General features: G+C 31.6%; 4 protein-coding genes and 1 non-coding gene across 5 annotated transcripts; 3 read left to right on the top strand and 2 right to left on the bottom strand.

The window, feature by feature from the left end:
• The first annotated feature begins 11 nt into the window (after positions 1 to 11).
• Positions 12 to 1182, top strand: RpL6 (ribosomal protein L6). The gene is made up of 3 exons (XM_027342648.2): positions 12 to 167; positions 231 to 576; positions 651 to 1182. Exons 1-3 carry the CDS (start codon positions 165 to 167, stop codon positions 1112 to 1114), a joined length of 813 nt encoding a protein of 270 aa, XP_027198449.1. The 5' UTR covers positions 12 to 164; the 3' UTR covers positions 1115 to 1182.
• A 75-nt stretch (positions 1183 to 1257) lies between these two features.
• Positions 1258 to 4608, top strand: LOC113792718 (uncharacterized). The gene is made up of 3 exons (XM_027342641.2): positions 1258 to 4057; positions 4130 to 4211; positions 4267 to 4608. Exons 1-3 carry the CDS (start codon positions 1844 to 1846, stop codon positions 4500 to 4502), a joined length of 2532 nt encoding a protein of 843 aa, XP_027198442.2. The 5' UTR covers positions 1258 to 1843; the 3' UTR covers positions 4503 to 4608.
• pyd3 (beta-ureidopropionase pyd3) lies at positions 4547 to 6278 on the bottom strand. Its single transcript, XM_075822380.1, has 5 exons — positions 6059 to 6278; positions 5696 to 5955; positions 5534 to 5628; positions 4854 to 5462; positions 4547 to 4795 (listed from the first exon to the last, which is right to left on the bottom strand). The coding sequence occupies exons 1-5, from the start codon at positions 6166 to 6168 to the stop codon at positions 4637 to 4639; spliced, it is 1233 nt and encodes a 410-aa protein (XP_075678495.1). The 5' UTR covers positions 6169 to 6278; the 3' UTR covers positions 4547 to 4636.
• Positions 6279 to 6621: 343 nt separating this feature from the next.
• LOC113792758 (U5 spliceosomal RNA) lies at positions 6622 to 6746 on the top strand. Its single transcript, XR_003474812.1, has one exon. It is a non-coding gene; the product is annotated as a U5 spliceosomal RNA (small nuclear RNA).
• Positions 6747 to 6865: 119 nt separating this feature from the next.
• Positions 6866 to 11947, bottom strand: ksr (kinase suppressor of ras). The gene is made up of 6 exons (XM_075822365.1): positions 11208 to 11947; positions 11005 to 11148; positions 7736 to 10932; positions 7539 to 7676; positions 7351 to 7480; positions 6866 to 7278 (listed from the first exon to the last, which is right to left on the bottom strand). Exons 1-6 carry the CDS (start codon positions 11442 to 11444, stop codon positions 7117 to 7119), a joined length of 4008 nt encoding a protein of 1335 aa, XP_075678480.1. The 5' UTR covers positions 11445 to 11947; the 3' UTR covers positions 6866 to 7116.
• Between the last annotated feature and the right edge of the window lie 81 nt (positions 11948 to 12028).

Below are 12028 nucleotides of genomic sequence, written 5' to 3'. Positions count from 1 at the left end.
CAAAAAGAACGTTACGAACATTTTTTTCACTCGCTGTGTGCACGTGTGTGCTTTCGAATTAAACTTCTGTTCCTTTTCCTTTTGTATTGCCGTGTGTGTTTGTGTGTTTTGAATCAAATTTTTTTGTTTTTGTTTTGAGTTTTGTGATTTTCTTTCGGAAAAAAATGGTAAATATTTTTGTGGTTTTGTTTTTCCTTTCCAATAAAATTTGAAAATTCTGAATATTCTAGGCACCACCAAAACCAAAAGCATCACCAGCCAAAGCTGCTGCAGCAGGTGCTGGTAGCAAACAAATGAAAATGTCACGAAATGCCCAGAAATTAGTATCGCATCGTACTACTCGACATTTATGGTCGAAATTGAAACGAACTGCTGCTAAGAAAAAAATTTCTGCCGATAAAGTAATTCAAAAACGTCCGAAATTTGTTGTCAAGAAAATTGGTGGCGAAAAAAATGGTGGTGAACGACGTGTTTTGCAAAAACGTACCAGCCGTTATTATCCAACTGAACCTGTATTCAAAAAACGTCGTTCCGGACATGTTACATTCAAATCGCATAAACGATCATTGAAACCAGGTAAATTTTGTTTGAAAAAAAATTGAATGTTTCAGCATTTTCACTAAACTCAAATTTTCTAATTCAAAAAAAAGGTTTGGAACCAGGCCGTGTTTTAATCGTATTGGCTGGTCGTCATCGTGGTAAACGTGTTGTTTTTCTTAAACAACTTGCTTCGGGTTTATTATTGGTTAATGGGCCATTTACGATAAACAAATGTCCATTACGTCGTATGCATCAAAAATTTGTTATTGTTACATCGACAAAATTGGATTTATCCACTGTTCAAGTACCCGAACATATTAATGATCGATATTTTAAAGTAAAACGACAACAAAAAGAAAAGAAATCGGCTGCTGGTGGTGGTGGTGAAAATGTATTTGCACAGGAAAAACAACAATGGAAACCAGATGAACAACGTAAAACTGATCAAAAAGTTTTAGATAAACAACTGTTGTCGGTTATTCGTAAACATTCAGAAAAGAAATTGTTAATGTCTTATTTGGGTTCATATTTTCAATTACGTAATCGTATGTATCCACATAAAATGAAATTTTAAATTTTGAAAAGTGAAACAAATTTTCTGACAAAAAAATTTAATAAAATTGAAAACTTTTTTTAAAAAAATTTTTTTTTGTACATTTCATTGACTCATTGGATGCTGACTTTCATTTTTTTGTTTTATCGTTTTTGTTTTTGGTGTTTCAACCTTGTTTGTTTGTTTGGTTTTTTTTATTTTTATTTTTGGTTGATGATAATGATGATGAATTATTCTACCATACCCGATTTCGGTCGGGTAATTAATAATCATCAAAATAATCATCATTTTTTATGAATGAGTAAAAAAACAAAAATCCATTATCATTTGTTGTTGAAATGTACTTGCTTATTCCGATTTTTTTTTGCTTTGTTCAAAAAAAACATTGAAATTAAATTAATTTTTTGTTGATGATTTCGTGATCAAGCATTTCATCGATTCGAAAAAGACAAAACAAATGGCAATCCATATAATAATAATAATCCATTATGGTTTGTCCTTCGATATCTGTGTGTAATGAATGAGAGATATAGAAAAAGAGAAACTAAATGATAATTTCATTTTCTTCAATTTGGCCGGTGTGTTAAATAGAATCCTTTTTTTTGTCTTGTCTTTTTTTTTGTTGATGAACAAGTGTTAAAAGATTGATTTCAACACTTTTCATTCATTCAATTTAATCGGTTTTTTTTCTCGAGTGAATCTCAAACGAAAAATTCTTCCCTTTGAAGAAAAAAAATTCTATTATTAAAAATGCCTGTTGATAAACCAACCATCATAAATGAACAACAGCAATCAATACCAACAAAACAAAAACGTTCAGCATCACTGCAACCTGGTAGTTCAGCAGCTGAAGCAGTAATCAATCATTCGAATGATAAAAAATTAAAAATTATATCGGAAATAAATGCACCACCAATACGAACAGTATCAACTGAATTTGATACCCTACCACCAATGACACAGATTTCGGAAAGTCCATCCGAATTAACACCGATAACAAAAACTGATTTATCAATGTTACCTGGTATTGATGAAACATCACCATTGTCACCGAAATCACCAATAAAATTTCAACAAAATAATCTTCCAAAACAATCATCAACTGAAGCTGAAAAAGAAACAGCAGCCGTGAAAAAATCTAAACCATCATCGATAGCAATTGAATTGGATTTTAATCCATCACCACCGCCGGAAAAACGAAAAATAATGATGAATTTACCATCACCATCATCGCCAACAAAAATCGAACAACAATCGTATTCACAATCGATTTCTGATTCGCCCATCACCGAATCCAAAACAAATGATTCGAAAATTGTTCCGGAAACAAAATCGATCGGTGATCAAAACAAATCAAAAATTGATTCATCGATCAATCCAACATCAAGTCCGAAACCAATTTCAAACGATACTAGTAGCAGTAATAGTGAATTAAGTAACCGAACAATAAGTCTTAGTGATCCTGATTTATATTATTTAAGTTTACCACCGAATGTTAAAATTGGTAATCATCAACATGGTAATGCTAAACCAATTCAACCGAAAATTGATCAAACATCCAAAATGGATCATCAACAACAACAACAACAAACATCAAAAGATTCAACATCAAAAAAAGATTTAACAGCAGCAAAATCGATTGCTGCGTTACCATCAAATCAACAAGGACGACCACCACCATTATTATCATCAATAAGTCGACATAAATCTGTTGCAAATGAAATAAAATATTCACCATATTCAACGGTACGTTCCATTCGTTTTGAGCATCCAAAATATGCCAATTCAAAATCAATGAGAACATTATCCTTTGGTTCGCAACAACAACAACATTCGAAAACAATATCAACACCTAAACATCATCAAAGTACATTGATAAAATTTACACCCGAAACGGCTACTATTGTTCCAATAGCCGATCGAACGGTTGATCAAAAATCACGTTATGATATCCGACAAGGTATGCGTTATAAATCAACAAATCTTTCACATTTACAAATGGCATATCATTCGGAATCGGATATATCCGATCAAACAATACCCGAAATTAATAATAATTATCTGGATAATAATAATGCAAGTGATAATGAAGCAATGGCAATTCTACCGATTGAAGCAAGAGAATTATTAATGCAAGAAGAAGAAGATAGAAAATCACGTTTAGCAAAAGAAAGTACATCATTATTACGAATACCAAATTTAGGTGCACGACGTGAAAGTAAATTTTTCCCCGGTAGAATACGTAAACGTGTTATACTAAAAAATGGTAATATTAATCTTTGCCCGGAACATGTTGATAAACGTAGTCGAAGATATTTACAAGATACATTTACAACAATGGTTGATATTCGTTGGCGTTGGAATCTACTAGTTTTTGCTATGGGTTTCCTAATTAGTTGGTTTGGTTTTTCAATCATTTGGTGGTTGATTGCATTTTCACATTCAGATTTTGAACATTTACATGATGAACAATGGACACCATGTGTTGCAAATCTGAAAAATTTTCCCAGTGCATTATTATTTTCAATTGAAACACAACATACAATTGGTTATGGTTCAAGATATACTACCGAAGAATGTCCTGAAGCATTATTTTTAATGATGTTACAATCAATTACCGGTGTTATGATACAATGTTTTATGGTTGGTTTTATTTTCGCTAAACTTTCACGGCCACAAAAACGTTCACAAACATTAATGTTTAGCCGTTATGCTATTGTTAATACACGTGATGGACAAATGTGTTTGATGTTTCGTGTTGGTGATCTAAGAGATCGTTCACATATTATTGGTACGAAAATTTCCGCACAATTAATACGTAAAAAAATGACCAATGAAGGTGAAATTATACCATATTTTCATCAAAAATTATCAGTAAAATTTGATGAAATTGATGATGAAGTTTTTCTAATATGGCCAGCTATTATTGTACATGTTATCGATGAAAATAGTCCATTCTATAAGGTAAGGATGATATTTTTAAACCAAAATTAATTTGACTTCCTTCCTTAATCCTTCTTTTTTCTCCAAATCCAGATGAATGTTGATGATATGACTAGGGAAAAATTCGAGATAATTGCCATCCTGGAAGGAACTGTTGAATCTACTGGACAATCAAGTAAGTTTCTTTGATTTTTAAATTTTTACCCCCTCCGTTAATTCAAATTTTTTAGTACAAGCACGTACATCATATCTACCATCAGAAATATTATGGGGACATCGTTTTGAACAATTAATTCGTTATCGTCATGATACTGGAGAATATTTAGTTGATTATTCAAAATTTAATAATACATTCGATGTTGATACACCATTGTGTAGTGCAAAAGAATTAAAAGAAGAATTAGAAAAACAAAAACAAATGAATACTGATGATGATGATGATTCGGAACAAGGTGGAAATTATTAACCGAAAAAACATAGGTATCTCTTTTTTTTGAAAAACAAAACAACAACAAATTATCTCTTTTAATCAACTAATTTTAAATCTTATAATAATCAAAATAATAAACAAACAAGCAAAACAGAAAAACAATCGATTGATCACAATCTATTGGTCTTTTTATCCAAATTTTTCATTGGTTCCTGTTGTTGTTGTTGTTGTTGTTGTTGAATGTTTGGATTTCGTATAAGCTGTGGTTCAAAATTTGGTTTTGATGCTTCAGTAAATAATTTTCCATAAATATCTAAACGTTGTGTCATCTAGAAGAAGAAGAAATTAATAAAATTTTCGATTGATTTTTTTGATTCGAAAACTTACTTTAAATCCCCAATGATCTTTAACCTGGCGGCAAAGATTAAGATCTAATTCAACAACCAACAGACCGTCATTAATTCTGGATAAACCAGGTGTACGTGAACCATTTGGTGCTGATGCATAACTTGATCCATAAAAATGTCCAAAATCACGATGTGCTTTTTGTCCATCACCCGATGTAAATTCATTCGGGAAAACTTCGGTCCCAATACGATTGATAGCAAATGTATAATAAGAATTTGCAATAGCAGCATTACGTGCTTCAATCGACCATAATGGTTCGGACAGTTCACCAACAGTAGCCGATGGATTGAATACTAATTCCGCTCCATTCACACCGTATGCCATCCAATTTTGTGGATGATGTCTACCGTAGCAAATATTTACGGCAATATTACCGAAATCAGTTTCAAAAACTGGATGTCCCAATGTTGATTCCATATAATAAGTTGATTCATTAAAATCACCAACACGTGGTATATGATTTTTTCGGGTTTTACCCAAAACCTGACCATGATTTGAAATAATAACCGCTGTATTCCATATGATATCTGAATTCTGTTCACGTTCTAATATTGGTGATACAATTACCATATTGTATTTGGCTGCCAACTATATATGTTCAAGGGGAAAAATAATAATTAGTTTGATTGATTCATTGAAAATTTCCATTGTAAACAAACATTTTTCAAAAATTTTGTAGTCGGACCATTTTCAGCATTTTCAGCAAATTCACACCATGGTTTTCGTTCACGAGTACAGAATGCAAATGGCATGGCTGAAAAGATAAAGATAAAGATTAATAGAATTCTCAGTGAAAAAAAAAACAAATTGAAAAAACATACTCCAACATTCTTGAAAACAACAAACATTTACACCACACATCATTGCTACATTTAATATTTCTGCAATACGATTATGTAATGATTGTCGTTGGTCGACAATAGGATCATTAGTAGGACGACATATCTGATTTTGAATCAAACCAACACGAACAATACGTGCTGGTCGCAATTGTTCTTTTGGACATGGAAAACGATAACCACGTAGCTCGAAATTACGTTCACGTGCAAGATTGGAAATTTTTTCCGAAATATTCAATATTCTTAATAATCGATTTGATTGATCGAAGAATTTGATTGATTTTTTAAAGGTAAAAGACAGTAAAAAATTATTTAAATGTGCACCCAACAATTAAACAAACATACGGAGTTTCGGCACCAAACAGAATTCGTTTAACATCCATCAATTCATTAGCGGGAATATATTTTTCCAGAACATCTTCCAATCGTGTTAATTGATTTTTTCCCGCATCCATTGTGTGATTTGAAAATAATTAGATTCTCTCTCTCTTTCTCTGTGTTTTTAATAAAGAATTCTGAATGAAAAGAAAGAAATCACTGCAGTATATATGAGGTGAGAGAGAGAAGAGGAGAAAAAATCGATTGCAATATCGATAGTGGAGAGGGGAGGAGCTTAGTTCATTCGAATCATCATGTCATTATTATTTGGTCATAATTTTTATAAAAATTATTTAATCGGATTTTTTTAAATTATAAAACAAAATTTTTAATTAAAAATTTATACAAAATTTAATTTATTAATTAATATGGAATTTAAATTTTGAAAAAAATTTCAAAAATCCCAATATGAATAACCGAATAAAATGAAAATCTTCCAATCACAACTGAAATGAAACATCAATTATGATTCTTATGTATATTTACCTTTAATTTAACCAAAAGTTATGCTGTTCCTTCGGGAATGGTCGCTGCTCTTGTTTTGTCTCATTTAACGTGATGGTTTTTCGCCTTTTACTAAAGACCACCGTGGGGCAAAACAATTAAGGGAGCTTTAAATACAAATTTTTGTATGGTCCAAACGAATGTTTGGACTTTTTTTTAAGAAAAATCGAAAAACAAAAGGGATGCACAATTGAAAATTTTTTTTATTTAACCGGAAAAATTTCCCCTAACAAGCCATTGTTGGGTTATTAAGTAATTTGAATCGGTCAGTTTGGTGGTCAAGACTAGAATCTTTTTTTATTAATTTTCCAAAAAAAGCACACAAAAGAAAGAAAAAAAAAGTGGTCAAAAAATGAATCAAACATAATGATTATAATTTGTTAAAATATCAATGAAATTGATTGATCACAGCCAAAATTGAATGCAGAATGTTGATGATGATGATGATGAGTGATGTGAAATTGACAAAATGATTTCGTTTTTTTTTTTGTTTCGATTTAGGAACTTGTTTTTTTGGTATTTTAGAAAAATGTTTGCTGTACATGGGATGCATGTTGCAAATGTGCCGGATGTGATGGTGAACGTTGTAAACGTTTTTTTGGTAATTTTTCAATATAATCATAAAGTTTACAAAAATCAGGTCGACTTTCTGGATGAAATTCCCAACAAGTGTATAAAAGATCCTATTAATATTTGTCGGGGTTAAACCAAAATCGATTATCCATCAAATCAAATCAAATCATCAATCTTTTTACCTTAATCTCTTTAGATGCTTGAAAATTAACAATCGGTTGTTTAATACCTTTACCAACTTGCCATATAATACATTCAGGTGGTTGGCCAGAAAATGGCCAATTTCCAAATAATAATTCAAACCAAACGGTTCTATTAGAAAAAAAAATGAAAAAGATGCAATTAATTAACCCTTTTTTTGTTCACATACCCAAATGCATAGATATCCGTAGAGAATGAAAATGGTAAATCATCACCACCATCTTGTGAATGAACATTTAATGTACGAATGATTTCCGGTGCTAAATAACAAAGCCATCCTTTTGGTACGGTAAGCCAATCACCGCGTCTAAAAACGAAAAACATTAAATTTTCAAATGAAAAAAAACACAAAATAAACAAACTAACCGATTTGATATACAAAGTTTTGCAACCGAACTCAAACCAAAATCCGTTATAATAACTTTACCATTTTCATAGAAAATATTTTTTGTTTTTAAATCTTTATGTATAATACCACGTGCATGTAGATAACCCATTGCCAGACATATTTGTTCGGCAATCATAATTGTACGATTCAGATTGAATTTATCATGTCTAATGTGGATATGTGTATGTAATGTCAGTCCTTTACAAAGGGATGTTACAATAGCCAAATGTGGTGGTTTCATACAGGCACCCATAAACAATACAAGATTATCGTGGCGTGTTTTACGAAAAATAGCCACCTCTTGTTTGAATGATTCGAATGCTTTTTCTTCATTCATATTCAACTGGCCCATATTTAAACGTTTAATAGCAACACTACCATGCCATTTACCACGAAAAACTGCACCGGAACGACCGGTACCAATTTCTTCTTCAATAATCAGTTCATCATATGGTATATCCCATTCCCTTGATGTAACCGAATTTTGTCTTGGCCATTGATCTTGATCACCACCACCACCGCCGCCGCTAGCATCACCACCACCGCCGCTACCACTATTATTATTATTATTATTATTTTGATCAATATCCGATGAATCTTGTGAATCTAAACGACCAGTAACGGTACGAATTGAATCACCTGATGATCCACTTGTTACCAATGCTGAATTATTTGATTTATCACTATCAATCAATGTTGATGATTGATGATTATGTTGTGGTGAACATTGTTTTTGTTGATGATTATTCAATGAATTGGTTGGAGATGCTGTTAAAGTTCGTGAAGCACCTCCGGTCAAAATAGCTTCTTCCTCTTCATGAATAGTCGAAATAGTTGCTGCGGTTGAATTATTCGATTGTACAATATCATTAATATCCATTAAATCATTTGTTAATGATAATGAATTTGGACTATTAAATTGTTCGGTTACCATTAATGATGATGAATCATCAAAATCAATAGACATTGTTGATTGTATATTAATATCGGGTGGAAATTGAAATTGTGAACTATTACTTGCACTACCGGGTGTTTTTTGCTGATTTGTTGTTGAATAATATTGAAATTGTTGACCAACAGTTGGTGATATAGTTGCTGATGAATTATTTGATGATGATGATTGATGACCACCATTATTATATATTTGATATTGATGATTATGTTGCTGATGATTATGGTGATGATTAAGAAAAACAGCTGCAGGTGATGATGGATTTGATGATGATGAACCACCATTACCACCACCGATAAGATTCATTTGTGAATTACTACAATAATAATAATTTGACATTTGACTTTTTGCACGTTGTGGTATTATTGATGATTGTTGCTGCTGTTGATGATGATTTTTTGGTGATGATGATCGTGTTTGTTGATGGCTATTACCACCACTGACACCAACCTGTTCACTTAATGTTTGTTTAAAAATATCGACCAATTCATTTGGCAAACCACAAGAATTCGGTGCTTTATCCTGACAATCACGATGACAATAATATTTACAATCACGACATTTAAAACCGAAAAACATTTGTTTTTCACAAACATTACATTGTATGGAATTGATTTTCATTGTCGATACAAACCGATGATGAATTGAATGACTCATTGCTTGTGATCTTGGTGATCTTGGTACCGATGTGGATAAATTATCCAAAAAACAATTATCAATAGCTGTTGGTTGTTTATTGTTGTTGTTGGTGATGTTATCGTTATAATTTTCCGGTGATATTGCTAATGGTGATGAACAATTTGATGATGTTAGTATCGGTGATATCGATCCTATACTTCCAGGTTCAGTTGCTAAACGTCTACGTTGTAAATGTGGAAATGATGATTGCTGTGATTGCGATACAATGCTGTTTGTCGTTGTCGCTGTCGTTATCGTTGATGGCATTGGTGGTAAATTATCCAATGAATTATGTTTATTATTCGATGTTTGATGATGATAATGTTGTTGATAATTTGAATGATTTTGTTGAGGATAATGATGTTGTTGTTGAAATTGATTACTGAAAGATTTTTGTGATTTACCACCACTGGATTGTATTGGAACCAGGTTATATTTTTTCAATAATTTACTATTTATCATTGGATCAAATTGTTCAATACGATTTGAAAGATGTTCTTCATGTGATTTACTTTTAGTTAGGGGGAAATTTTCACCAATACCGAAAATATTTGTTTGATGACGACGTATTGGTGGTGGTGTTGTTGGAAATTTTCTATCATTTGAATTACGATTTGATGATGATGATGATACATTTGAAAAATGATTAGCCGAAGATAGTAAAATGAAAGACTTTTTTGTTTGTTGTTGATGATAATGATTAACAGGAGGTGTTGGTGGTGGTGTAGGACGTCGATGTTGTAGATAAGAATTGCCTGAAGATTGTTGTTGCTGTTGTTGTTGTGAATTTGAATAAGGAATATGATTTGGATCGATAATCAAATTCAGATTATGAAATCCTGATTGTATTATTGATGATGATGATGATGATGTTGATCGATGACTAAAATTTCCAGCTGATAATGGTGGAACGGGTGGTGATAATGGACTTGAACCAGTTGATCTTGAATCCTGACCATTTAGACGATAATTTCGGAGGAAAAAATTTGCCTTCAAATCTGGTAACGGTGGTAATGGTTTTGGTGAATGTTTGGATTTTTTCAACATTGCAATGGCTGAAAGTAATGATTGTTTTCGATTATCGATAGTTGATATTCGTTGAATCCAATGATTCCATGAATCCCAATACAGGCTCAGATCGTTGGATGATAATTCATTAAAATTCTTTACTAAATCTAGACATCGATTTAATGAATGATGTGCTTTCCAAACACGAAGTATATAATCACGAATATACATTCGTAAATCATGTTTAATGGTAGATTCTTCATCTTGATCATCATCATCAATACGATCATTATCCTCGAGATCCGTTATCGATCCATTCGATTTTGGTTGTTGCTGCTGTTGTCGATATAGACGACCATATGAATATTTAAGATCATCATCATCATCGTTGTGGTTGTAACCATTATCATCAAGATTATCGTCATCAAAATCTAATTCATCCAATTTCAAATGAAATCCACGCATCAATAAAATTTTCAATTCTTCATCATCAGCATTTAATAGCTCTTCAATATCTTCATAATGATCCAAAAGTATCTGCGGTGGTGGTGAAAAGAACATTGAAAAGTGAAAAAATGAAAAACAGCTTTCATCGAACAAAAAGCAAACCTCTTTGCATTTATAATCCAAACCGATTGCATCAAACCAATTCGATACTAATGAAAAATTTTGTAATTCATCATCGGATTCATTCCATTTTGACCAATGTCTTCGAGCTAGAATCAGTTTGACAAAATTTCGAACCAGTTTATTCTATTCGTGAGGAAAAACAAATGAAAATTTCTGTTGTGAAAAAATCAAAATATTCAAACCTCTAAAAAACGTATCTGTTGAACGATAGAATTATCGAATTCATTCGTTGAACAACGTAATTTTTCTAATTTTATTAAATCATTTTCAATTGATAATTTCCATTGTAAACATTGTTCTAAATTCCATTGATTCGTTTGTAACCAATTCAATGGAATAGTTGATATAGATTCTTGTTGTTGTTGTTGTTGTTGTTCATCATCAGGTCGATCAACAACATAATCATTATCTGGATGCATTTTTTTCGCAATCGAATCGAAGAAAAATTGAAGAAAAATTGATGATTCGAATACGACAATCAAGAAAAAATTGATAATTTTGTTTTTTCAATCAATTTTTGTCGTTGATTAACATTGTCATCGTTGTTGTTGTTTGTTCATTTGAAACAAAAACATAATAATATTCTTCATTGAACCCATATCTATTTGATTCGATTTTATTTTTAGTCCCGTTTACCGAAAACAGCAATAGAGATCAAGACGAGTTTGAGTGAGAATATCTCTCTCTCTATATATACGAAAAAGAATCTATATAAACGATGCGCTGATTTTTTTTTTTTTTTTATTTTTCGGGCCCGAAAAACCTTGTTTTTTTTTTTTTGTGTGTGTCGGATCGGGTGATGATGATGATGATGAAACATTGAATCCACGAAATAAACTCACAATATATACAGAATAAAGATTATTATCATTATCTATATATTAAAAGAATGGCATTATTCTGGTTTCTTTTTTTTTTTTTTTTTTTGGTTCTGGTTTTTTTTTGTTTGATGTTGTTTTTGGTTTGATGTTTTTGTTCGTCTGTCTGTCTGCTGTTTTGGTTA

This window comes from Dermatophagoides pteronyssinus, unplaced genomic scaffold (assembly GCF_027571235.1).
Source record: "Dermatophagoides pteronyssinus isolate colony J.1.1.1.1 unplaced genomic scaffold, Derpt_VIB-CSIC_2022.12 sq0016, whole genome shotgun sequence".
In the NCBI taxonomy this organism is placed as follows: Eukaryota; Metazoa; Arthropoda; class Arachnida; order Sarcoptiformes; family Pyroglyphidae; genus Dermatophagoides; species Dermatophagoides pteronyssinus.
The sequence above is the reverse complement of the archived record's forward strand: the minus strand, read 5'-3'. Positions and strand labels throughout refer to the sequence as shown.

Excerpts from the sequence above, each read along its gene's own strand:
- ksr (XM_075822365.1), bottom strand. The coding sequence starts at position 11,444 with ATGCATCCAGATAATGATTATGTTGTTGATCGACCTGATGATGAACAA. Across the intron at positions 11,149-11,207 it reads AACAGATACGTTTTTTAGAG|AATAAACTGGTTCGAAATTT; the intron begins GTTTGAATATTT and ends CCTCACGAATAG. Across the intron at positions 7,481-7,538 it reads ACGGATATCTATGCATTTGG|AACCGTTTGGTTTGAATTAT; the intron begins GTATGTGAACAA and ends TTTTTCTAATAG.
- LOC113792718 (XM_027342641.2), top strand. The coding sequence starts at position 1,844 with ATGCCTGTTGATAAACCAACCATCATAAATGAACAACAGCAATCAATA. Across the intron at positions 4,058-4,129 it reads AAAATAGTCCATTCTATAAG|ATGAATGTTGATGATATGAC; the intron begins GTAAGGATGATA and ends CTCCAAATCCAG. Across the intron at positions 4,212-4,266 it reads TGAATCTACTGGACAATCAA|TACAAGCACGTACATCATAT; the intron begins GTAAGTTTCTTT and ends CAAATTTTTTAG.
- RpL6 (XM_027342648.2), top strand. Across the intron at positions 577-650 it reads TAAACGATCATTGAAACCAG|GTTTGGAACCAGGCCGTGTT; the intron begins GTAAATTTTGTT and ends TTCAAAAAAAAG.
- pyd3 (XM_075822380.1), bottom strand. The coding sequence starts at position 6,168 with ATGGATGCGGGAAAAAATCAATTAACACGATTGGAAGATGTTCTGGAA. Across the intron at positions 5,956-6,058 it reads CTGTTTGGTGCCGAAACTCC|AATATTGAATATTTCGGAAA; the intron begins GTATGTTTGTTT and ends TCGATTATTAAG. Across the intron at positions 5,463-5,533 it reads CTACAAAATTTTTGAAAAAT|TTGGCAGCCAAATACAATAT; the intron begins GTTTGTTTACAA and ends GAACATATATAG.